This window comes from Protopterus annectens, chromosome 7.part0 (genome assembly GCF_019279795.1).
Source record: "Protopterus annectens isolate FY-2018-M chromosome 7.part0, PAN1.0, whole genome shotgun sequence".
NCBI classification, from domain to species: domain Eukaryota; kingdom Metazoa; phylum Chordata; order Ceratodontiformes; family Protopteridae; genus Protopterus; species Protopterus annectens.
In genome coordinates this window covers 1,949,394,856-1,949,419,759 of record NC_056739.1, presented here as the reverse complement: position 1 = coordinate 1,949,419,759, position 24,904 = coordinate 1,949,394,856, and the positions used below count along the sequence as shown (strand labels likewise).

Below are 24,904 nucleotides of genomic sequence, written 5' to 3'. Positions count from 1 at the left end.
ATATATATATATAAGCATGGTCTGGTATTACAAATATTCTGCCTCTTCTCTACCAGGATCTAAATCTGCTGGAATAAAATGTGCAATAGCGCATATCATGCTTTACATCCATAAGGGCCATAACTGATAAAGCTACCCACATACTTAAAATTATTGATATCCATACAGACTCCTCTAACTTCATTTATAGATGACAGAGTGTTCCAATCCCCCATAAAAAGAGATTTTCTTTGAATACAATCAGATCATTCATTTGATGTTTAAATTCACTGTCTGTAGTCCCTGTCAGCTTATATACGCATATATAGATATACACATACACTAAACAGACTCTCCTCACTGGAAACCACTATACTCCTACACAGCAATCCTAACTGTATATCAAGGTTTTCTCGGACATGAATGAACAAGTATTTGCCACAACAAGTATCACTTCCCTACCATGCACTCTATGCAGTAAGAAAGCAAACACTTTGCCCACAAATGCAACATGCTCATGCACATTGAAGTTAATTTCATGTAATGTAACAACCAACAATCTTAAGGTCCATAAGTATCCTACAACTATTTGCAGCTCCACTGGGCTGGTACAGCCACTCACATTCCTAGTAAAACTCAGCCATTATGAAACAGAAAAATACTCCCTGAAACCTTCCATACACATACCCTTTTTAAACCTGCAAGGTCTCTAACAAAATAATTAAAGAATGCATCAAAACAACATTAAATAAACAAAACCCTTAAGACATTTTATCCAGTATCTCAAGCATCAGCACATCTGCCCTATTATCAACGGAGAGCAGTTTGTACCATGTGTCTGACATATTTCTATATGTCCTGCAAGATTCTTCCCAGCCATGTTTTTTTCTTCACCTTTTCTGGTTGATTTTCTTTTAGGTTCTCTAAGTTTCTTCTTTGCTGGCATCCAGGCAGTGTACTTACTAGACAGCTGCTGAATTTCATTCAAGCTGGGAAAGCTCAAATTAAGTTGTTGATCAGTGTCCAGCCATCTTGGAAATCTAGAACTACCACATGTTGACCAGGATTTGATGTAGGAAAGTTAAGGACAGGTAAATTGAAACCAAAAGATGAAAGGCTAATACTGGCAGCCCAAGATTTTGGGCCATGCGCATGTTGGTTTGCAAAGTCTTTTGAAATAGTGGGAGAAACAGACAAATGTAGGTTTTGTAAAGCAGAACTCAGGTAAATGCACAACTCACTGCTAACTGTGATACACTTATGTCTGAAGGTCTAAATGTTGAAAGGCACAACAGCGTGGAAATTTTTTTGGATTAGGGATTGTGCAAACAATGTAATAACAGAAATACCTGAGAAGCATTGGATATTGTAGCCCAAGATAAAAGACAAAAGTAGAGTTAATCATTGAAACAGTTATACTCAGTTATCATAGTGTGTTATGTACTGAGTGAGCACTGCCCACTTCCACTCTACATGGTTCTCAGTCTTTTATCACTTTCAAAGCTTCCCAAGAGTCAAAGTACACTATAAACAAAGCAGGACACAGAATCCAAAATTTCAGTTGTTTCAATCAACATTCCTTCATTGATACCACAATCTGTATCTTTTTTTTTTCTAGTTTACATACAATAATAATTTTTAAACAACACCAACTAATCTCCAATTTGATACATCTTGTTTGGCTGCTACAGCACTAAATAAAATTTGGTCCTTCACCCTGCATGAGTCAAATCTGTCTAGAGATTTCCTGGGTTTGCACCTTAAAGCCTTCTAACTCAGCATAATGACACCATGAGCCCACTCAGTTCTTAAAAAATTCACATACATGCAAGCCATTCATATATGTCATACAAGCACCACCACTTCTTTCTCTGGAATGCTAATAATTCAGTTACTTTTCCATCAAACTCTATCTTCACTGTCTGCCAACTTTACTTACAGGATTTCAAACTCTAAATGATGACTTTTACCAGCCCACAGACATAGATGGACAAAGCCCTGTCTATACTCCATGTGACAGAAGTCTAATTAGGAAATGGAGGTGTTTGACAGAGCTGGTAGGGAGGACGAGCAAGCCTATTCTGGGGAGAAAGGTTACAGCCAGCAAAAGGCTCTAACAGCAGTATGTAGGAAGGTGTTAGGCCTCCATGCATGTGGTTTATAAAGCCAGTGTTGGGCAGCTGCCTTTAGTGAACAACTGTACAGGAGTCTGCAGTTGTATATGAAAATGTCCCTTAACACACAGTATGAGGCTAGGTGAAATAAGTAAAAATGTCCTCAATGCCAGGACAGGATACTGGCAAGGGCACAAGCAATCCTTATGGCTGCCTAAATGACTAGTGGGTCTAAAGGTGATCTACAGAATTAGAAAGCAAATGGCCTTGGGTCTGACTGGGCCAGGCTCAATGGTTAGCAGGCACAGGTGTAAAACATATATAGGAAAAAGTTCCAAATGAATATTCGTGCTCTGGTCCCTTAAGTCACCATACCACAAATGAAGTTCCTTAATGGTGGCTGTGTTCAGGCTCATGACATCAACCTGTCTCCTGCTCAACCTGTCAATCTGTCTCCACAGTTCTTTTCACTGGCCAGTGCTATGAAGGTATCCAGCAATTCATTCACTTCTCTTGAAACATGGTCACCATGGTAAACATCATGGTCACCATGGTAAACATTCATTACACCAAACACCAATGCCATCCTTTTCTTCAACCACCCAGTAACCATTTCCATCTATTCAGTAAACTTGTTGGCTTTCTTTTTCAGTTTGCCAAGTTTGGTAATGAAAGTTATACCAACAGACATGCTCTCCAAGCATTCACCACAACGTACATAACTACAGCCAAAAATCTTTCCAAACAAAAGTGAGCAGCAGCAACCAGGAAAATGTTAACTCACTACAGCACCAACTTTTTTTGAACTTTTAAAAACTTCTAAATTGGAGCCAGAAAACACACCTTGTATTTCATGTTGTGAGTCCAAAGGGTGTAGTTATTTCATTATTGTGAGAAAAACTGAGAAGGAACATTTTATTTAAATGTAAGGAAAATAGCTAAATAGCTCAATATTTCTTTCTGAAAGCTGCCAGAAAAGACTGCACTATATTTATTTCTGATTTTTTGGCTTACGGTTTATATATTTACACTATTTTTCAATTTTGCTGCAGTGTTATTTGAGTTTAAACATTTTTTTTTCTTTTGAGTTTTAAAGGTTCTCAGTTAGATCCAGAAAGCAAATCTTAGGTTTCATTTTAAGTTCAAAGATATTAACCCTTTCTGAATTATGGAAGAAGCTGTGAAATAACAGTTTTATTTAAGATGAATAAAAAAGTAAAAGCTTCCTTGTGAGCAGGCAAAAAAAAAACAAAACTGATCTGAGTAAATTTGATTCATAGAGTCATAGGTTCATAGGTAGGTACTAGGCTATTGGCCTATATAAGCCTAACAAAAAAGGTACCCTGGCTTTTGCCACCCAAGAAAATTACTTTCCTGTGCCCCCGTTGAGCAGAGCCACAGAAGTGATCCCCGGGGTGAATTTCCTATCTCCCATCCAATCATCAAGATTTTTCTTAAGAGTGCTAATAAGGAGCTTTGTTTGACATTGAGAAGTTGTTTGTTCCAGAGTATGGGAAGTCTCTGGGACAAGAATCTATCCCTCCAGCATGTTTTGTTTATTGTAGTGACAATGTTTAGGTCCCTAGAGCGTGTAGCTTGGAGAGATTGGGATTTCTTTAAGTGGAGCATGTCCAACAGTTCTGGGTTTGACATAGCTTTGTATGTTAGGCAGAGATCGCCTCTGAGTAGGCGATAAGTAAAGCTGGAGTTTTTTTGAGACAGTCTGCGTAGGGCATCTATCAGAGAAAAAAATCAGAAAAAGGCGATAATCCAAATTCTGGTCCATGACAGAGGTCTGGAAATACAATATATGGTATTTGCACTTAACAGATCTAAGGATAACAGGAATTTCTGACATAACAGTTTGTATATTTATACTGTTTTTTGTTTTGTGCACAGATCTAGATATAGTGTTACTCCATCCATAACCCATTTTCCCATTTTTGTAAATGGAGTTGGGGTGTCACCTTAACAAAGACAATCAAATAATGTTCTTGGAGTTTAGAAAGTTCTAGGCTTGGGACAGAAAGCAGACCTCTGTTTCAGTCTGTGAATCCAAAGGAATTATTTACTAACTGTGGGAGGAAAAATATAATTTTAAATTTTCGAATAAGGAAAATAGGCCCATGTTTCCTTCTGACAGCTGCCAGAAAAAAATCCTAACAATTTTTAAACTTATTGTTTTATAGCTTGTACATTTACATCACATTCTTGTTTTAGCCTTTGTTCTACTGCATATTACCTCACTACAAATATTTTTTTCTTGGAGCTTTAAAAGTTGAAGTTCTTGGATGTGGCCCGAGTGGAAAGAATTCAGCATCTGGTCCTAACAAAGGTGAAGAAGTCTAATGGGCCCAAGTAAAGGCACAGTTAGCCAACAGTTAGCATTCCACTGTGTTGTTCAGAATGGGAAGATTAAAAACAGGCAGAAATGGTAGTGTGAGTTACTAAAGTGCATTCCACTTTACGAAAGAAAGACAAAGAAACATAAGTTGAAGGACTGAGGTACTCAATGAAGGCTTAAATAAAATAAAGGAATGGGTAAGGGACGGAGTATTCACGGCTACTTATAAGAATCTCAGGACAAAGGAAAAAGGCAAAGAGACGAATAATCCAGTGCAGCTGAACTAAAATGTGAAGATAGAAAATCAAGCAGAAGACATAAAATATAAAAAGTGGGAGGGAGGGTGAGGCGGTGTTAAAGGCTCAGTATATGGAAGGGAAGCGAAGGAGATGAAGTACCCATTGAAAGGGAATTGATCAAAGGGGGTTAATATGGGCAAAAAGCTCTTTATGTATACAGCAGAAAAGAGGAAAGATGGGACAGACCAGGCTAGGGTGAGAAAAAGTAAGAGGGCGATCACAGAAGACTTGGATCAAGCAGAGATGTTAAATGAATACTTTTCTTCAGTCTTCACAAATAAAGACAGAGTAGACATAAGGAGAAAGAGGAAGGAGGTGAAAAGGGAACTCTCTGCTTTTAAGGAGGATAAAGCACGAGGACCACATGAGGTGCTTTTCTGGGACCTTAGACATCTGAATCTGATCAATGTGCTAGATCTCCTTACAGAGGTTTTTAAAAGATGCTTGGCCAGATCAGAAATGCACAAGAAATGGAAGGCAGAAAGTGTGGTACCTGTGTGTTGGGGGGGGGGGGGCAATCTATGAAACTATACTTCTGTTAGTCTAATCAAAGATGCAGTGAAAACTACACAGGAACTTTTAAAGGAAAGACTGTCTGTTTTCCCAGATGGCAACAATCTCAAAGAAAAACATTGTTTTATACAAAAAGCTGTTCGTCACAGCTGATGCAGTTTTATGAATGCGTTTCAACAGAAACTGACAGAAGAGTACTGAAGACATATTCCATTTGGACTTCACCAAGTCTCCTGACCTGAACCCACGCCACACACACAGCTGTAGGGAAAACTACAGGGGCTAGGAGTATTACTAAAACAGAAAAACATGATTGCAAATGGAGTTAGGACTCAGGCACAGGAACATGACAGTTGCATGAATGAAAAGTCGGATACTGAGCATTATGCTGAGTGAAATTATGTCAGGAATAAGGAAACTGACTAACGAGCAAAGCAGGAGTTAGTTCTGGGTCCACTACTCTTCAGCATACTTTTTCAATCTTAGTTCCTTAAAAGTCCCGTCAAATATCAGAAAGAGAAGCATGTTCCAACTTTTCAGAACAAAAGGTGTTAAAAAGTAGACCTCTTTAGCTAACAATACAGCATCTTTGTACAGGCTTAGTCCACTTATTTAATAATGTATGCAGCTTTAAAGAGGACTGGTTTGATACAGAAAAATAGTACATCTAGTGTGTGTTTGCGTGTGTGTGTAAAACGAAGGAAAAAAACTAAATGATTTAATATGTGTGTTACAGTTACCTTACCTTTGTTCATGTGATCTGGGTAGTGAATGAAAAGGATCAGAAAAAGGCCAGTTTACTTACTAAGTAATAAATAAATATATTTAAAAAAATAAAAAGGATATGACAAAAGGCTAGAAACCACAAGAAACATGAGGTTTTGGGTGCACAGTCATGTCATGTCATAGCAATGTGAGAGGGTCATTGTGAACAAGAAGCATAAAGAAGGAGGACCCTGTGCAGGAGGTACACAATAAACAGGAAGGAGAAAGATGGTCAGAGCACAGGTAGTGTACTGCAAGGAAGGACTGACTAGTTCTTGGACCCGTGAAAGTACTTCTTCAGTAATGGGGATGATGAGGGTGCTATACTGGAAGGGGGTAGTGCAGGGAATCCACAGAGGCTCATAAGGGCATGATGGGGCATGCAGAGAAAAGCTGAGAAGGATTGTCGCAATGGAGGAAGGAAATTAAATGTATTTAAAAGGCATGTGAGACAGGCATATAGTGCCCTTCTGCCAACAAGCAAATGTAAAATAATACAAAATAGTACTTTTCCTTTAAGACCAAACACACACGATAAAACATACCTTCTATTCAAAATCGGTTTCCATTATATTATATTATCTTACTGTAATCTACTAAAATTAGTAATGAATCACATAAGTGAATAGTATGATTCTTGCTGCAAACAACCAGCAAAATAATATTCACTATGTGACTTCAAATGTATGAAGTTTATAAAGTAAAGTGATGCTATATTTAAAAAGACCAGTAGGTGGCAATAGATAGACAAGATATGAACTATGAATGGCCTGCAGAAAATGAAAGGTTTTGCTTCTGTTTTTTTTTTTAAGGGCAAAACATATTTGCATACACCTCACCTTCTCCTCTACCACAGAATACAGACAGTTTGAGATGATTACCCTTCCCATCTCCCATACATTCTGCAGCAATTATTTTATTTTAATTTAGAGTGGTATTGAAAGGGGAATAAAACAAATATGTTCATACACCTCAACAAATCCCTAGTGCTGATCTATGTACCAGCTGTCATACAGTCTGCTATAATTATTTTACATCAGTTTTTTGAGTGGTGTTGCAGAGGTGGATACAGTGAAGAAGGTGGATAGGTAAATACAACAGCTGATGAGCAGTTGTTTGGCAGAAAACAAAATAAACACAAAGTCCTGAAACCATAAAATAAAACTGTCTTATAACAACCCAATCATGTATAGTATGCATGCATTTATTCTGTAAACTGGTGACTGTGCTGACTGACCCTTTTAAGCCAAAATATGGATTCTGAAAAGAAAATGTAAATAATAACAACTGCACATTTTTCAGTTGCATGTACAAAACAAACATACAAACTTCACAGATCTTAAAGAGTAAAATGTAAAAGTTACACTAGAAAATACACGTTTTTGAGACATTAGATGAGTATGGAATTGTGACAATAGCAAGAAACTAAATAAATAATATTTACAGGGGAAGAAGAGTTGAAAAAAACGTGTTTAAAAATGAAATTTCAAGATACTATACCACAGTAACAAATGCACAGATATTTACATATATTTACAGTTAAATAATTATCATGGAATCAAGCTCAGGAGATAAACCCTGGGATTCAGAAACATGCCTAGTGTGACCATAAAGGGGCTACCATGGAGATGCTGAGAGGTGCAATGTGGCTCAAAGATAATCACAAATTAAGAAGTAGGAAATTTGAGCCTTGAGCATTATCTAATTAAGAAATCTGCTGCAGAAGTACTGGCAGGGTGGTAGATGTACTCATGAGTGCAATTAGAGAATTCCTGAACAGAAGAAATGACTACATGTTACACACACACACACACACACACACACACACACACACACACACACACACACACACACACACACACACACACACAGACACACACACACACACACACACACACGAGTACGCCCATGCCCAAATGCAACTTCACAACACTACATGAAAAGCTGTGAGCCAAAATATGTGGTTCCCAGCAATGTTCCTAGAACAATTTACTCATTGAAATGGTGAGGAAATGGGAGCATACAAAGGTCAGAAAGGGGAAGAGCAAGTAGGGGACAATAAGAAGGACATGATGAAGAATACCTCTCAACTGTCTATATTTTTGCCTCTTACTTTTAATCTGTTCCTCATAAAATCCATGTTTTTTTTTTTGGCAAATCACTAAGACTGAAGGAACTAAGTAATGACAGACATCTGAGTTTCAGACATCATCTCCTTCTGAAAATGCATGCTAGCACAAATGGTATTACTCTAGCTCCTTCTCCTTCTTTCGGCTTTTTCCTGGTTAGGGTTCACCATAGCGGATCACCTGTCCGCTCATGATTGACAGTGGAGTTTTATGGTGTCGAGTTGCCAGCTCGGCGCCCAACCTTCCACAGAAGGCACAAACGCACACACTCACACCTAGGACCAATTTAGAGTGTCCAATCCACCTACAGCATGTCTTTGGGATGTGGGAGGAAACCGGAGCACCCGGAGGAAACCCATGCGACCACAGGGAGGACATGCAGACTCCGCACAGAATGCACCCCAGCCGAGAATCGAACCGGAGAACCTCTTGTTGTGAGGTGGCAATGCTAACCACTGCACCACCGTGTTCTAGCTACTTTATAATTTTATAAGCGCAGTACTTAAAATCAGTCCCTATTTTGGGGGCCTTTACCCCCATTATTTTTGGCTTTGCCCAGAGTTCTTGAGCTAAGAGGTTGAAAGGTATGTAGTGAAAGTGTGGGAGTGAGGAGGTAAAGGAAGAAAGGGTACTTTTTGGGATAGTTGCCCATTTTTATCAATAATTCTTTTTATCAAGAACAGTAGAGTGAGAAAGATTTAAGGATAAGGCAGGGGATGGAAACAGACTAGAGATATAGGCATAGGGGCACAAATGGAAACATAAAACACAGTTGAAGATTAACAGTTGGGGTGCTGACACACAGTAGATGTTGACAATTGATATATACAAATACTGACAGAGGGAGAACAAGTGTTGGTGGGTAGGACTGCAGAAACAAACAGCAAAGAAAGAGATGACACACAAGAAAAGGGAACACCATGATGGGGTATTGAGTCAGAATGCAGATTTTGACCACAATTCCTGGTTTAGACAAAGGAAGAGATCAATTACCACCATACCATGACTTGTACTCCCCAGTGGGTTCTGCCTCAGATGGCATACAAAGCAATGTGGCTCTGCAAGCCACATGAGACCCTTCTCCATGTGGCCAATGCAGCCATCAAGTGGCCAGTCCACAAACTTCCCCATCACCTCCTCTAGCTCCCTCCACATAATGAACTGTGACCCAGCAGAGGCATCAACAGGGAGAAGAACAGCATTCTTCTCCAGTGGTCAACTACTACAAGCAACCAGACGTACCACTAGGATACTCCTTACACTGCAGGATATCAGAGGCTGTTATGCCTGATGGTGAATATCACCAAGAGAATGACATCCTAATGCAGGCCCTCTAGGAGTATAGATGGCAGATGCTCCTAATTAAGACTTCTGAGTGGACCTTCCACGATTGTGTCTGGTAGAACCTTTTACAAGAGATCATCTTGGTGGCCAAAACAGAATTTATGAACAGGTCTGTAGAAGGGTCACCTACATGACTGTGCATACATGCATCAAGGCAACCCACCTGGTACAAGTGTAGAGGGCCACAAGTGGGATACATTGACAAAATCATAGTTGACGGACACAAAGTAGTTCCTCACATCACTACTTGGAGTCCAGACTGTTCTGGTATCTGAGGTGCAGTTCTGTACCTACTGCTGAACTGCAAAAAGTGCTTTGAATATCAGCTGGCAATACCTCATTTGGCTATGTCATAACATGTGGTACTACCTATACTACCCATCCAACTCAGGGCCATAAAACAAAAGAGCATGGCTTCTTTGTTGTTACAGGAACACTGTGAGTACAACTATGTTAATCTGGTCAAAGTATGTCGACAACAGATTTTCCAAAGCATTGTTTTATGTACGATTACTTTCATACGGTTATGGGTGTTGGTGAAGGGTTTAATTCATAGCCTTGGTTATGCTTACGTGTTTTCACAGGTGCTGTGATGTCAGGTTCCTCCACTGTGGATTCAGGCAAGCCTGATGCCAGAGAACTGTCTGGGTCTAATGATGATGGCAGTCAAATCCCAGCACAGTCAAGGATCATAGTGTCGGTTATAGATGTGGGTATTGTGACAGCCATATCTCTTCCACCATCCACAGACACAGCTCCTGTGCAACCCACCTTCAGAACCAGAATACAACAGTAGGACAGGATGTGGCCCACACATCAGCAAAGAGAGCACCCTCATCTCCAGCAGCATTCACCCTTGGTTGCTGCCAGCTCCATTCAGTGTGAAGAGAATGGCACTGGTCAGCCATAACAAAGAGTTTGTTTGGGGTCACTATACTGGGAAATGCCAACTTCACCTCTAATATGGAAGTCCTCCACAGAAGAGGAAGTACAGGGTTTAAGACAAGTAGTGTCACTACTACCATGGGAATGTAAGGCTAGACTTATTAAGATCCTCATAGATCAATAGTCTAGTAAGTACCTATGAACCACCTCCACATCAATATCCATGACTAAAATTGGGTGTTTGTGCTGTGACTACCCCAACACATCCTTCCATTCTTATTCATGAAGCACTCCATCCTCTGATCACACCTGTGACCTTCTCAGGACAAGGCACCCCTGGAGATGGGAAAGTACACAGCCAGTGCACAGATCTCCTGCAGGTGACCTGGATCTGTCCATCGAACTCTGGCACAGTGCTGCATCATCTATGTGCTGGAGCCGTGTCCATGCATATCCACCCAAACCTACCAGTCACATCACATTGGAGGCACCCCTCTTTCAGTGCTCAATCTCAGTAGCTTCTTACACACACCCATCAATTACTTACACAGTCACACTTAGCATTAACCCACCCACACATCTTCAACAAACACTGCCTGTTGTTAACAGCTGTCATTGTGGCCATCTCCAATATGACAACCATGCACTGCCCTCAGCACTCTGTTACCTGGTTAGCTGGTGTCTAGTGCACAGTGCAGCCTATCTATGCAGAAAAGTGCAGCCTGGGTGTAGTAATGCATATGTAATTTTTAAAGTTTTATGTAATGCTTATTCAAGTCCATGTTGCCTCCTCCTCGCATAACCATCCCATATCCATGCAGCCAGCTCCTCCAAAGGCTCCTCTTCAGCCACCTTGTCCACTACTGCCACTGGAACTTCTACCTTCTGAAAGTCTCTTCACCGCTGTATCAGTTTGAGTAGCAATGTGTTTAGTAATAATACACACACTGCAAATATTTATGTTTCAGGGTCATAATGCACTACACCACCATTGATGCCTACATAGCAAAAGCGAGTTTTGAGCAGTCAGACTCCACATTCAAAAATAATTCATACTGTGACATGGTGGAGTTGTACGCATTCTCTGCAGTGGTCCATGTATTTCTTATTGTAGTCCTTTGTCATGACTCTAGGATATGTCTAGCATCACCAATAAGATGACCCTGAGTAAAATCTCCCTGCACACACGTCAGATACAAGTCACACAATCGATGTGGAAGTCATGGACACTGGACACTGCCTGGAAGGCCTGTTGACACACTTTACATAATACCCTGTGCATTGCAGACCATGTGGCAGTTGATAGAGAGTGTAACTCCTTGTAGATATTATACTGTGGGTGCTTTCAAGGGATACCAACACTTCAAGGAAACTACGTCATAAAAGGACTTCATGGTGTTGCTTCTCTTGTCTATAAGTGCCAACACTTCAAGGAAACTACGTCATAAAAGGCCTTCATGATGTTGCTTCTCTTGTCTATAAGTTGGAAATATATATGCTCCTCCACATGCTTTAGCACTGGATTGAGAAACCGGTACCATATCCTTCAGACAGATGCCTGAGATATAGCCATCGTGTCCCCAGCAGGCCGATGGAAGGTCCCTGTAGTCAGAATTCTCAAAGCCACAGTAACCACAAACACAGCCTTAAAATCTTGCTATGCACAATTATAAAACCTATAATGGCATGTCATACCACAAAGAAAGTACAAATAAAAACACATACAAATCATGTTTGCTGCAGCTCCCCACCATGACACAAAATCATTATAAACCTACTTACAAACATTCTATACACTACAAAATACAAGTGCAATGGAATTAAACAGCAGGAAGATTAAAATAGTAAAATAACAATAAATAAAAACTATCAAATTTCAAAGAAAGTCAGAACAATCTCAAAACCTAAAAGCAACCTTCTTCTTCTTCTTTAGGCTTTTCCCGGTTAGGGGTCGCCACAGCGGAACTCCAGTCCGCTAATGACTGGCAGTAGATTTTAAAGCTGCCAGCCCGACGCCCAACCTTCAACGAAGGCCAAAACCTAAAAGCAATCATTAAATCAAAATGACCAACCCACTTAGTTAAGACAGTCAAAACAGAATAGTTAAAACTCAAAAGTTGCAAACATAGTAAAGGAGAGTGGCAAACATAGTAAATGATTTCAGAGGATGAAGACTCAACTGACAGGAATGACCCAAGGGTTTACTATCACAATCTCGAACCACACAATCTGAAAATTCAAAATCCTAACACCACGACATAGAAAGACCTAAATGCTGAAGACCACAATATCGGATTCCTGAACTTGCCACCATGCACAATCCATGTTATTACTCATTCCTAGGTCCAAACCCCTGCAGGATCCACACTAGTTGGTGGATTCAGTATTCAAGAATTGTAGATATTGCGGTCTTCAGTACTTTGACCTTTAGATATTATGGTGTAGGAATTTTGAATTTCTAAAACAACTGGAATTGAGATCTTTGGAAAAAAAGGTAGGAGCAAACTACATAGGAAAAATAAGAATTGTGGGAACATGTAAAGGGGAGGAATGAGGTTTAAAAGAAGGCAGGACTTAAATGAGCTATGTAATGCCTGACTGAAAACGATTGAGTAGATTATAAGTGATGTATAATGTTTGCAAATGGGAGTGTGCCATTATGGTTTGTGATGTAAAATGCTTGCAACTAGGATTGTGTCAGTGTGGCTTGTTTTCATTTATATAAATGTATGTTGTAAGTGATGGTTTAACAAAGATGTTACTTGTTTAAAAAAAGGGGGCAGGAATTGAATAATTTATGTAATATTGCTTAGGTTACATGACATATAGGAATATATGTGAAGCACAATGTTTGGTAATTTTAACTTATTATTTTAACTTAATACAGTTTGATTCATTTAATATAAATTTAAATGTGTCTACATCACAAGTGATAATTTAATAAAGGCGTTTAAAAAAAAGTTTGCTTGGTTCAAGATTGTGATAGTAAACTGACCCAAGTACTATGAAAGTGGTAAAACTCTCATGTCTATTTTCTCTCTCATTTTTACTTGTTAGTGTTTAACCTACTTTTTATTAGAAGGTCTCAGTTAAAAGCTAGTGCTGCTGAAACAAGTCAAGGACATATAGGCAGCTTTTCTTTTGTTTCTGAATGCTTTAGATAATGTCCTGAATGGGTCAACAAAAGAGGGAATCTCTGACAGAAGCATCTAGATCAAGGCTATGTGAACCCCAGAGTTTAGCTCCATGAACCTCACCAGCCAAAGACTGGAAACATACATTCTAGACTGCTCTGACATCTTAGCCCACAATGCATCCAGTCATGAATGTAATGTGGGTAGTAGTGTGCAATATCTGATTTGAACTGTATTACATTCAGTGCAAAATCAGTATACTAATTTATTTATAAAAGGTTTCACTTTTGTTATTTAATATAAACAAGTGATAAAGGTCTCATAATTTGGGTGAGAAAGTAAAGAAATAAACTCACTCTGTTCTTTAGCTTGAAGATCTCAATTTAACTGTAGAAACCAACTGCAAACTATACTGACTTTGTCTGATGCAATTCAATAATTAATTTTTCAACTGGAATGTTTATGGTGGTAACGTTTTTCAATTTCCTTAGTATGCATGATATGCCTTGAATTACGGTTTGTACCAGGGATGCAAGAATTGTCAAGTGTATCAACATCTACATCTAAAGAAATCCCAATCCCTCCACACTACATGCTCCAGAGACATCAACCTCATTACCACAATCAACAGAACAAGTTGGAGGGACAGGTTCATAACCCAGAGACTGCCCATGCTATGGAATAGGCTTCCCATACATGTCAAGTGGAGCGCCTCACTGGCCCACTTCAAGAGAAATCTTGATGAATGGATGGGAAACAGAAAATTCACCCCGGGGATCACTCCAGTGGCTCTACTCGACATAGGCTCTGGGAACTAAGGTCGGGTGGCACGATGCCAGGGTATTCCTATGGGATAGGCTTTTAAAAGACTCCAGGGCCATTAGCCTAGTACACACATATGAACCTATGCTTTGCTTACTTAGTGTAGATGTTAGAGTCAAGACCACTGATATTTAATGGCGAGCTTTAGCAAACTATATTCAGAAGTTCACTTACAAAGAGTCACTTAATCAATTAATAAACATCACTCTTTGTGCCTGCACAACTAAGCAACATGATCACCAACTGCATCAACATTCTCTTTTTGCCTTTTAATTTTGCATTTTATTTTCCATGCAAAAATATAGTTTTTGAAATGCACATAACGTTTTTATAAGACATTAAAAAAAATGGCTGCACACTAGCTATACTGCTACACAGCTGAAATCATCAAAAGGTTTAAAAAAAAAGTTGGAAGTCTGCCTAAGCCCTTCTGAGTTTTCAGGCCCCTTGGAAATTTGTTTGCAGTACTGTCACCAAAAGAAGAACCGACTAGACCGCTTTGCAAGAAAGGCTTAAAAACAGGAGGAGTACTTCTTTAAAGAAATAAGGAGGCTGTGATACTGAAACCGTAAATGACAAAATCTCATGCTTCTATCTGGTCTATCTTTAGACAATGTAATCCTCAACATTTTCCTTTTAAATTGTTCTTTCCCCTCCTAGGAAGCTACCTACACATTTTAATAGTTGTTTCAGATCCCCTTATAATTCCTGACACCCCCAGCAACTGAAAGCAGAATGACCTGACACATACAACAGGCCAAGGAAAAGACCTGAGTTCAGCACAGGTGTTAATATGACTGAATGGTAGTAAAATCATCAGATACGTACAGTTTTAGTATGCCTAATGAAACACCTCAGCCCACACCTGTGCAAAGCATGTCATACAATTATTTTATGAATACTATGCACAGTTAAGGCAACTGCTTTAGAGGTATTTTGCTCTATAGTCTGACACTGTCACTTACCTTTTAGTCTTCCTGTCGCACTCTTCAAAATAAGAGGTCCATCATGGATTAACTTCCTCCGAATCAGGTCTTGTCTGGCAAACATCTGTCCAGTTTTCATTCTCATAATGGTCTTACTGTCTGTTTTGGAATATATATCATTAAGTCTGCTCTTCTTTTCATATTCATTTACTTTGCTGTCCACAGCTGCTATCACCTCCTTTAGCAAACTTAGTGCTTTGGTCAGGGCTTCATAGTCCTCTTCATTTTCTTTATAAAAATAAGACAAAAACACGAGCTAATTACAACAAAGGTCTGCATTTACTTTTCAGTATTAAAGGGTAATATTTTTTACATACATACATCATACATACAAATGTTTCAAGCACGGGCATTAATGCCCTTCTAGCTTGCCAATATACCAAAACACTTGTTCCCATAATAAGTGTCCAGGCTGTTCTTAATAATATCTAAACTAGTGCTTGCTTTAATGTAATTAGGTTGTATGTTCCAAGCATCAGCTACTCTATCAGAGAACCAGTTAATACACTTCTCATTCCTATAGAATCTTCTACATAGGTTGTCTGGTGATTCTCTAGTACTTTTTGATAACCCCAAACATTCACAGAGGCAGCTGTCTGATCTTTTCAATACCTGTAAGAGATACTGTACAAGTTCAGATATTTTAATCTTCCATAATTTAAATTTTCAAATCCATGGATGCCCTTGGTATATTTCCACTGTACTTTCTCCAGTTTACCCATGGTTGTTTTCTTATAAGGTTTCCATATTGTTATTCCATACTCAAGTTTGGGTCTAATGGAACTAACAAACAATGACTTCATTATTTTTGATTTCCTAGACTTTATAAATCCTTTTATACAACCTACAGTTCTGTAACTATCATTAACCAATTGAGTGACATGATTAGAAAAACTCATAGCTGAATCTACCCATATACCCAGGTCCTTAAATGAGTCTACAGTTACAACCACTGTGTGCTGTAGCAAATATTCGCCTTTCAATTTATGTCTCACAAATCTCATATGCTTAATTTTTGATGTATTTATCAGCATATTATTTTCCCGTGCAGAAACGGTCAATCTAGTCAAGTTATTGTACAGACATGCCTTACCTGTAATACGTAATCAGTTTACCCAATTTGAGGCCGTCAGTGTTTTTCTCACAAAATGGCTTTTAAAATGTTATTCAAAATGTTTGACACTGTTACATTCAACACCTGTTTCTGCAACTTCTACAGGGATGTCTTGAGTCGTTATAGTTGAAGTCACTTTTTTATTCTATTAATACACATTTTTGTCCTTTTCTAATGTGCGTCACATCCACAGTAGTGTACCCCATAGGACACAGCTTTCCTCAGTTTTTAAGAGCATAAATGCTTGATTGACCCACCCCTTCAACTGCAGACTGGACAAACTGAAGCTCTTGAATAATCACAACAGAGAAAATCACTACAAATGCATCTCAAATGAATCTGTAACACCGATAACAATAACTACATCAGAAAGAGTTACTGAAACATCTCAGGAGACAATCTCAAAACAGCTTTCAAAATTATAACATTCTTATCAATTCCTGATCTACCAATGTGGAAGCAGTAAAAACTGTCTTAATTTTACAATCCTTTAAAGTTGTGAAGCTCCAGAATACTTTGCATGACTATCATGTTCATTGAAAATCATTCATTTCCCACGTTTGGCTTTACTTGTTTTGTGATACAGAAACATTTTTTTTTTTTTTTTATCAATTATCATCTTTATTAAGTTATCATGTATGACACAGGCAGTCTTACGTTTATTAAAATGAAAATAAACCATACAGACACAATCTAATTTGCAAACATTATACATTACAAACCATGGCAGCACAACTGTAGCTGCAAACATTATACTTCACTTATAATATATCCAGTCACTGTCAGTCATTTCATAGCTCATTCAATTCCTGCCTTCTTTTAAACCTGGTTCCTCCTCTGCATGTATTGATCCCACAATTCCCATTTGTTTGTATGTAACTTGCTCCTCCCCTTTTCTAAAGATCCCAATCCCAGTTGTTTTATCTCTGTTACTATCTTCGTTACTTTTAGTAAAGCTGGTTTAGACTTTCATTTCCATTTTCTAGTAACTGCTTTTTTGGCAGCCATCATAACTGGACTCAGCAAGACCTTACTATGTCTAGGCAATTCTGATTCTGTATCATAGCTCAAAAATAATAATTTCCTTAGTTACACCAATTTGTTCACCCAGCATCTCCGACAGAGAAGTCTGCAGGGAATCTTTAACGTCTGCCAACTCCCAGAAAATATGTTCCCAGTTAGCTCTTTCTTCCCCCATCATACCTCCAACATTTGCTGTCTACCTGAAGAAAAATTGTTTTAGAGTCTACTTGGGAAATAAAAAGACCTATGTAAACACTTCCAAGCAAAGATTCTGAATCTTTCAGACTTCAATGCATATTTTGGAGACATACATATATCCCCACTGTTTATTTGTGACTTGCTTATCCAATCTCTCTTCCTAATCCATTCTACCCTCTCTGATTGATTCTTATACTTATCATGCAATATTATATGCTCTACTAATTACTCCTTTATTAATGCAACTTCTATTCTAGATTCTACTAAAAACTCTACCAGTGCTGGTCTTTCATTTAGGACCCCACCTATTTATTTCTCTTTGCCTATACTCTCATATCAATCCTTGAATCCTTGATAGGAAAGTCACTCTCTATCCTGCAGTACAAATATGTTCTTGGTGTCTTCCCCATTCTATTACCTGCCTCTCTCTAGTTATTTGCTCCCAATACCTTGGTTTCTTTGGCAATTTCTTACAATAAGTTCCAGCCCCCCTTGCCTATTGTCTGTATCCTTAATTGCAGTCATCCCTATCAGCAGAATCTCCTTTCTCCATTCCCGTGTTGGCTTACTTCTTAGAATACTTTCTGCTACTTTATGGCTATAATATTCTTGAGCTTCCTCCCGTTTCATCATCTCTTTCCACTTCAAATTACCATTGTCTGCTTGTGATACAGAATCTTGATTTATTTTCCCCTAACATACTCTACAATAAACATATATGTATTCCTCCAGAGTTTAAATGGAAGTAACTGTCAGTGGTTCAGGAGCAGTGGTTAGTGACATTATCTCAAAGTGCTTGGGTCCCTAATTTGGTTCCCAGCTAGGATGGTTTCTGTGCAACGTGTGCCTGGGCTTCCTGAGCCCATGTGGGTTTCTGCTAGGTACACTATTTTCTGCCCACAACTGACATTTATTCATTGACATTTGTTTACCAGGAAAGTCCAACTGGGCATAGGTGTCCTTTTTAGTGGAGGCCCAGGGAGAAAAGCTCCCAGGTAACAAATTAAATGCTACCAATATTTACAACAAATGTTATAATGTAGTTACAGTGTTTACACAGCACAGTAGTTAGTATAATAACATTTGTATTGATATTCACAAACATTAATGTAAAGCATCATACTGAGAATTTACAGGTAGGAGAGTGGTGTATACGATAGGTAGGAGTAATTTAAGAAATGCACTACGGTGAGGTAATAAAGGGAATAAGCAGGTGTTAACAGAGAAGTAGTGATGGAATAGTAATTTGGTTGTTCTAATTAGAAGTAGATACAAAAGTGTACGTACTACAATAAAATGAATTATTATATGAGGATAAACTAGTAAAGTGATTTAGTGTTTAAAGGAAGGTATAAAGAAGGTGATGAAGGATGTTAAGAGAAGGGACAGACAAAATCCACTGGAAACACCACACGGAGATGACCACTGTTGTAGAAAGCTTCTTTATTGGAAACAGGAACACACAAGCGCTTTCACGTAGCTGTGCTACGCTTCTTCAGGTTAAGAGAAGCTATTTCTCGAATGGGTGTCAGGGACAAAGCCAGGCAGAAAAAGTGTTATTGTAATGGTTTAAAAAGATGTAGGTTCAAAGGTTCATAGGTAGGTACTAGGCTATCGGCCCAAGGGCCTACGTAAGCCTAGCCAACAAGGTTCCCTGGCTTACACCACCCAAGAAAGTTATTTTCCTGTGCCACTGTCAAGCAGAGACACAGAAGTGATCCCTGGGGTGCATTTCCTATTTCCCATCCACTCATCAAGATTATTCTTGAAGAGTGCTAAAGAAGACCTTTGCTTAACATAGATGGGTAGCCTGTTCCAGAGTATGGGAAGTCTCTGGGACAGGAATCTATCCCTCCAGTATGTCCTGTTTATTGTGGTGACAAGGTTTAGGTCCCTAGACCATGTAGCTCGGAGGCATTGGCATTTCTTTAGGTGTAGCATGTCCAACAGCTCTGGGTTTGACATAGCTTTATATGTTAGGCAGAGATCAACTCAGAGTAGGCGATATGCTACAGAGTAAAGCTGGAGTTTTTTGAGGTGGTCAGCATAGGGCATTTGTTTGAGGCCAGTAATCCTCTTTGTGAGGTACTTCTGTGGCCTTTCCAGCTGCTGCAGATGTCTTGTGAGGTACATTCCAAAAGGGGCGTTGTACTCTATAAAGCGTCTAATGAGTGTCGAGTAGAGGGGAACAATGACCTCTTTTTTTCTTGGATGAGAACCCTTTTATGATGAGGTGTGCCACGTAGAAGGACTTCCTGACTACTGTGGCGATGTGACTATCAAAGGAGAGACTACTGTCCACCTGGGCCCCAAGGCCTCTTATCACAAATTTGGTGTTAAGTAGATTGCTGCCTCTGTGGTAGTTCATGGGTACAGAGTTTTTACCAAAGGGGATGACACTGCACTTTTTGGCATTGAGCTTGAGGCCATGGCTCTGACACCAGGCATCTGTCTCAGCGAGGCCCTTCTGTAGGATGTCCACATCATTTGAGGACTTGACTATGGCTCCTAGTTTGCAGTCATCTACGAACTTTGTTAGCCAGAGGCCTTCTGTGTTAGCCTGTACTCCAGAGAAGTAGATACCAAACAGGAGATGTCCCAGGATGGAAGCCTGTGGTACTCCACTTGTCACTGCTTTGAGGTCAGATTTGGAGTCTGCAACTTTTACAGTGTGGGTTCTGTCAATGAGCCAGATGGCAACCCATCTTGTGACATAGCGATTTATACCTAGTTTAGTGAGTTTAGCTATAATTCCAGAATGGGAGATGGTGTCGAAAGCCTTGGCGAGGTCAAGATAGGCTGTGTGAACCACCTTACCCTCATCTACAGCTTTGGTGACTGCCTCAAAGAAGTCAATCAGGTTCAGGAGGCGTGATCTGCCTTTCACAATCCCGAACTGGGTGGGATCCAGAGTTTGGAGGTTACCACTGTCTTTGTTTATGAGTTCCATGATGATACATTCCATAGCCTTGCAGGCCAGGCTCGTCAGGCTAATAGGTCGATAGTTCCTGGGATCAGTGGTGGCTCCCCCTTTGTGGAGTGGGATAATTGTTGCTGTGCACCATTCAGTGGGCACAAAGCCTGATGCGAGGCTATTATTAAACATGGTGCTTAAGTGGGGAGCCAGTTCGTTCTGAAGTTCGTGTAAAACGCAGCCTGGGATGTTGTCCGATCCCATGGATGCTGTGTTTTTGGCTTTAGAGAGTGCAGCTTTTACCTGCATAGTTGTGATTACAGGGACTCTGCATTCTTCCTGTATAGACATGGGCCCTTTAGGGGGTGAGAGGGGGGTAAAGTTAGCACTGAACCTATCTGCCAGGATGTTGGCAATATCAGTTGGTTCTGTAATTTTCTTGCCTTTGTGCTGTAACTCAGAGCAGATTTGGGTGTTGCCATCAAGATTCTTGACATAGCTATAGAATGCTTTGTGGTTGTTCTTGGAATTAGTGGTGATTTTGTTTTCATAGCTAGCTTTGGAGGATCTCATAAGGGATCTCGGCTTCTTACTGAGGCTGACCAGGGAGCTCCTCCACTCATGGGATTTTACTCTCTTTTGCAACAGTTTGTTCCTTCTGTTGTACAGTTTGTTTATGGCAGGGGACCACCAGATTGGCTTCCTTTTTTTGGAGGATAGCGTCTTGGTTCTGTTTGGGATAGCACGATCCATGCACTCTTGGAAGTGCTTATAGAGTGCATTTGTGTAGGATTCAGCAGTTGTAACTGTATTGTCCATCTGCATGGGTGTCATGAAGTTCACCACTTCTGTCTTAAGAAGCATGAAGTTGGCTTTTGAGAATTTTTTTACTGTGGTTTCCATAATGCAGGGTGGAGGCGGGATGTGGATATCAAGGGTGATTAGCTTATGGTTGGATCAGACCAACAAGGAGTTGACTTCAGGTGTGGAACACCGGTCACTCATGTTGGTAATGACTAGGTCTAGGATACTGTTGCCCCTGGAAGGGGTGTGGATAAGTTGATCCAGGGCATTGAATTCCAGAAAGCGTTGTGCTAAGGAGTTGGTACACAAGTAGTTTTCCCAGTTAATGGTGGGGTAGTTGAAGTCGCCCATTATTATGGTGTTTGGCTGAACCCTAATATTTTCCAGTACATCAAGAAAAGAGAAGTGGGAATCCTGGGGCATGGTGGGGGATCTGTAGCAAGCTACAATTTGGATTGCAGTTTTGCCCAGAGTTAGTTGCACTTGGATAACCTTGGATGCATTATGCTGAGCAACTAGCCAGGAGTTGTGGATATTCTTAATGAATATGGACACACCTCCGCCTTTGGTGTTTCGGTCCAGGTTACATGGCCGAAACGTGTGGTATGAGTTATAGCCTGGTAGTGCAGGGGTGCTCTCTGCAGCCTTGAACCAGGTCTCAATCACTGCACAGATATTGATGCTCTCCATTTTAAGGAATGCCTCGAGTGAGTGCATTTTGAGATTTAGACTTCTAGCATTGAGTAGCATTACCCTCAGTTTTTGCTTGCCTGTTCCTGTTATGGTGGTGAATTTGTTATTTGAACCTTGCCTAAAAAAGGCACTATAGGGGCAGCAAGAGCCTTAGCCAGTATCCAGAATCCCAGGGGTGACAGGTGCAGGCCATCTGTGGCAAAGCATTGTGGTCCGTCGACCATGTCATCCCAAGCAGACAGATACTGGATCCCCTTAGAATGACACCAGAAGCTTAGCCAATTGTTGAAGTCAATCATTTTGTCCTTGTACTGCGATATCATTATGGGCAATGGCAGAATGCTACTCAGGGCTAGGGTCATACCTGTCTGGGCTACAAGATCAGAGAGCTCTTCCATGTCTCTTTTCATGTAGTCCGGGGAGGTACATTTCAGGTCATTCACACCAACATGGACAATGACAGACTGGAATGATTATAGGAATTTTATTCCAAGTTCTATATGCATTACTGGAATAGAGCCTGACCCCAGCACCCCTTTGTGGTTTGTAGATGGTAAGCAGTTGTTTGCCATTTGACCAAAGGTGACAATTTGACAGACCAGAAGTGGGGTATGAGGCTAATTGCTCAGCAGGAAAATGTGGTACAGATGGTTTTATGGATTAATATGAGATAGGTATAAGACAGGTGGTGAGAAAACTGAGACAGTTAAGTCTTTTAAGTGCTAAACAGTGGTGGGTCTGGTAAGGTTTTTTGCAAGCAAGTTTGGAAACTTTGTTGTAATGCTGTTCAAGTTTAGAACTAAGTGAAGCTTTTAGATTGGTCATGATAGGGGCACCATACAGGAGAGAAGGTAAGAGGTGAAGTGGTAGCTAGAGTAACCTTGGCTACATCTGTAAGGAATTTCTTTGCTCTATGAAGGGTACCTAGTTTTTGACGGGTTTTGCTGATGCTACTGTGGAAATGTAAATTTAAGACTAGCATTGATGTTCATGCCAAATAGTTTTGAAAGTGAAATAACTTCAATCATGGTGTTATTTAATGAAGAAATGTCAAAGTTGTTTTTTCATGAAAATGGGAGTTTGGAAAAAAACAGAAGTAATTTAGTTTTTTTTTTTTTTTTTGGATTGACTAGCAGGTGATCATCCTACAGCCAACTTTCAACAGAGTTAAAGGCTTCTTGACGAATTCTCTGAAGATGTATGAGTACTTCCTGGCTTGCATATAGTCAAACCAGGAAGGGCACTTAAAAAACAAACAGAAAATGTAGGGTTTTTTTGTAAAAGTTACTGAAAAAGATGGAATCTGGGGCCTCTGGTATGGCTGTGGTATGGATGTGGAACTGTTAGCACATCTTTTTTCCTACTCACCTCCCCTGACTCTAAAAAGTTTAAAATTCGCCCTGAAAATGTGAACATGTTATCGTTAAAGAGATTTTTTTTCTTACACTTGACAGTGCTTGAGCTCTGCTACCACAATATGTCCAGAAATCATGGAAAAAATAAACAGAAAGTTGTGCCTTTATACACTGCTTCACCATGACATAAAGGGCAGGCCTGCATGTCCTTCAGTCACGCCATGGCAAATAATTCACATGAACCTGATCCCTCAACAAGAAACTACAAAGCACCCCTTTCCGTCACTCCTACCTCTCTGGAGTAGATTATATAGGAGTTACAAAAAATAACTCTACAATAGCTGCATTTATGGAAAAGTTGGAGAGGAAACTCTCCAACATAGAAGGGGCATAAAACTTAATTCTGATCACTTAGCCCTCAGCATACCAACCATGGACTAGCTGCAGCAGAGACTGAATCAGACATGCTAGAGACAAAATGGACTGATTTGGAAGACAGAGTCAACCAGAAAAAATGTATGGAGTTTTGGTATCTCTGAGAATGAGGAGGCAGAGGAATGCACATCATAAGTTAGAAATAAGCTTTCTAAGTGGACTGGTATCCCTCCAGACCAAGAAACTTTTGAGACAACATAAAGGATGCTTGTAACTTCATTGGCTTGAAACAACATGCCTACACCAGTTCAACATAATGGATGCTTGTACCTTCATTGGCTTGAAACAACATGCCTAGACCAGTTTAGTTGTCTGCTCTCCCATCAACTAAAGGAAAGTATTTTTCTCACGGCTTTGGAAACTGAGGAAGACCATACAGTTGAAGGGGGCTCATATTTTCTTTTACAGTGACTATTCAGTTGAAACTAGAAGAAACAATCAGCATTCATATATGCACATATGTTTTGCAAACAGCATCAGTTGCAATTTAAATTATTATACCCAGATTAATCACAAATTAACTTTTTTTTTTATTCCTAGAGGAAGCAGTGGATGGTTGACGTAAGTATTGCTAAAGATATGTCTCACAATACTGCTGTCCCTTTATTTCTGGATAACGCTGCAGGATCAGCAATTATTTCTGCAGAAATATTTCCTTTGTTTAGAAAATGTCTGCAAGGCTGAAGAAAAGTGGCAACAGATTCAGCAAATGCTGCTTTAAAGGCCAACAGTAATGGACAGACTTGACTTTATTCTTGACAGTATCGATATATTTGTTTTGGTGTTAACTGGGCTTTGTGAGTATTTTTTTCAGGTACTACTGTTTTCGTCCTTGCCAATAAATTGATGTGGCAGTTAACCCCTGAGGGTGGAGGATCCTATAGGGGTAATTATCATGAACAGCTTAGCTCATATTAAGATAATCATACTCATGAATTCTAGAAGATTTCACCAGGGGCTGTCAACTTGCTATCATTAGGTCTGCAGAAGTTCTATCCATACCTATGGCACATAGGTTCATAGGATGGTACTCGGCTAACGGCCCTAGGGCCTA

The 24,904-nt window shown here is 39.7% G+C and overlaps 1 protein-coding gene across 1 annotated transcript in view; it reads right to left on the bottom strand.

Moving 5' to 3' along the window:
* Positions 1–24,904, bottom strand: part of AKAP13 (A-kinase anchoring protein 13) — a 2,349,678-nt gene that overhangs the window by 230,949 nt on the left and 2,093,825 nt on the right. Inside the window, exon 22 of the mRNA XM_044078370.1 lies at positions 15,294–15,542. Coding sequence (XP_043934305.1) covers positions 15,294–15,542 — 249 coding nt within the window. The remainder of the gene's footprint in view (positions 1–15,293; positions 15,543–24,904) is intronic.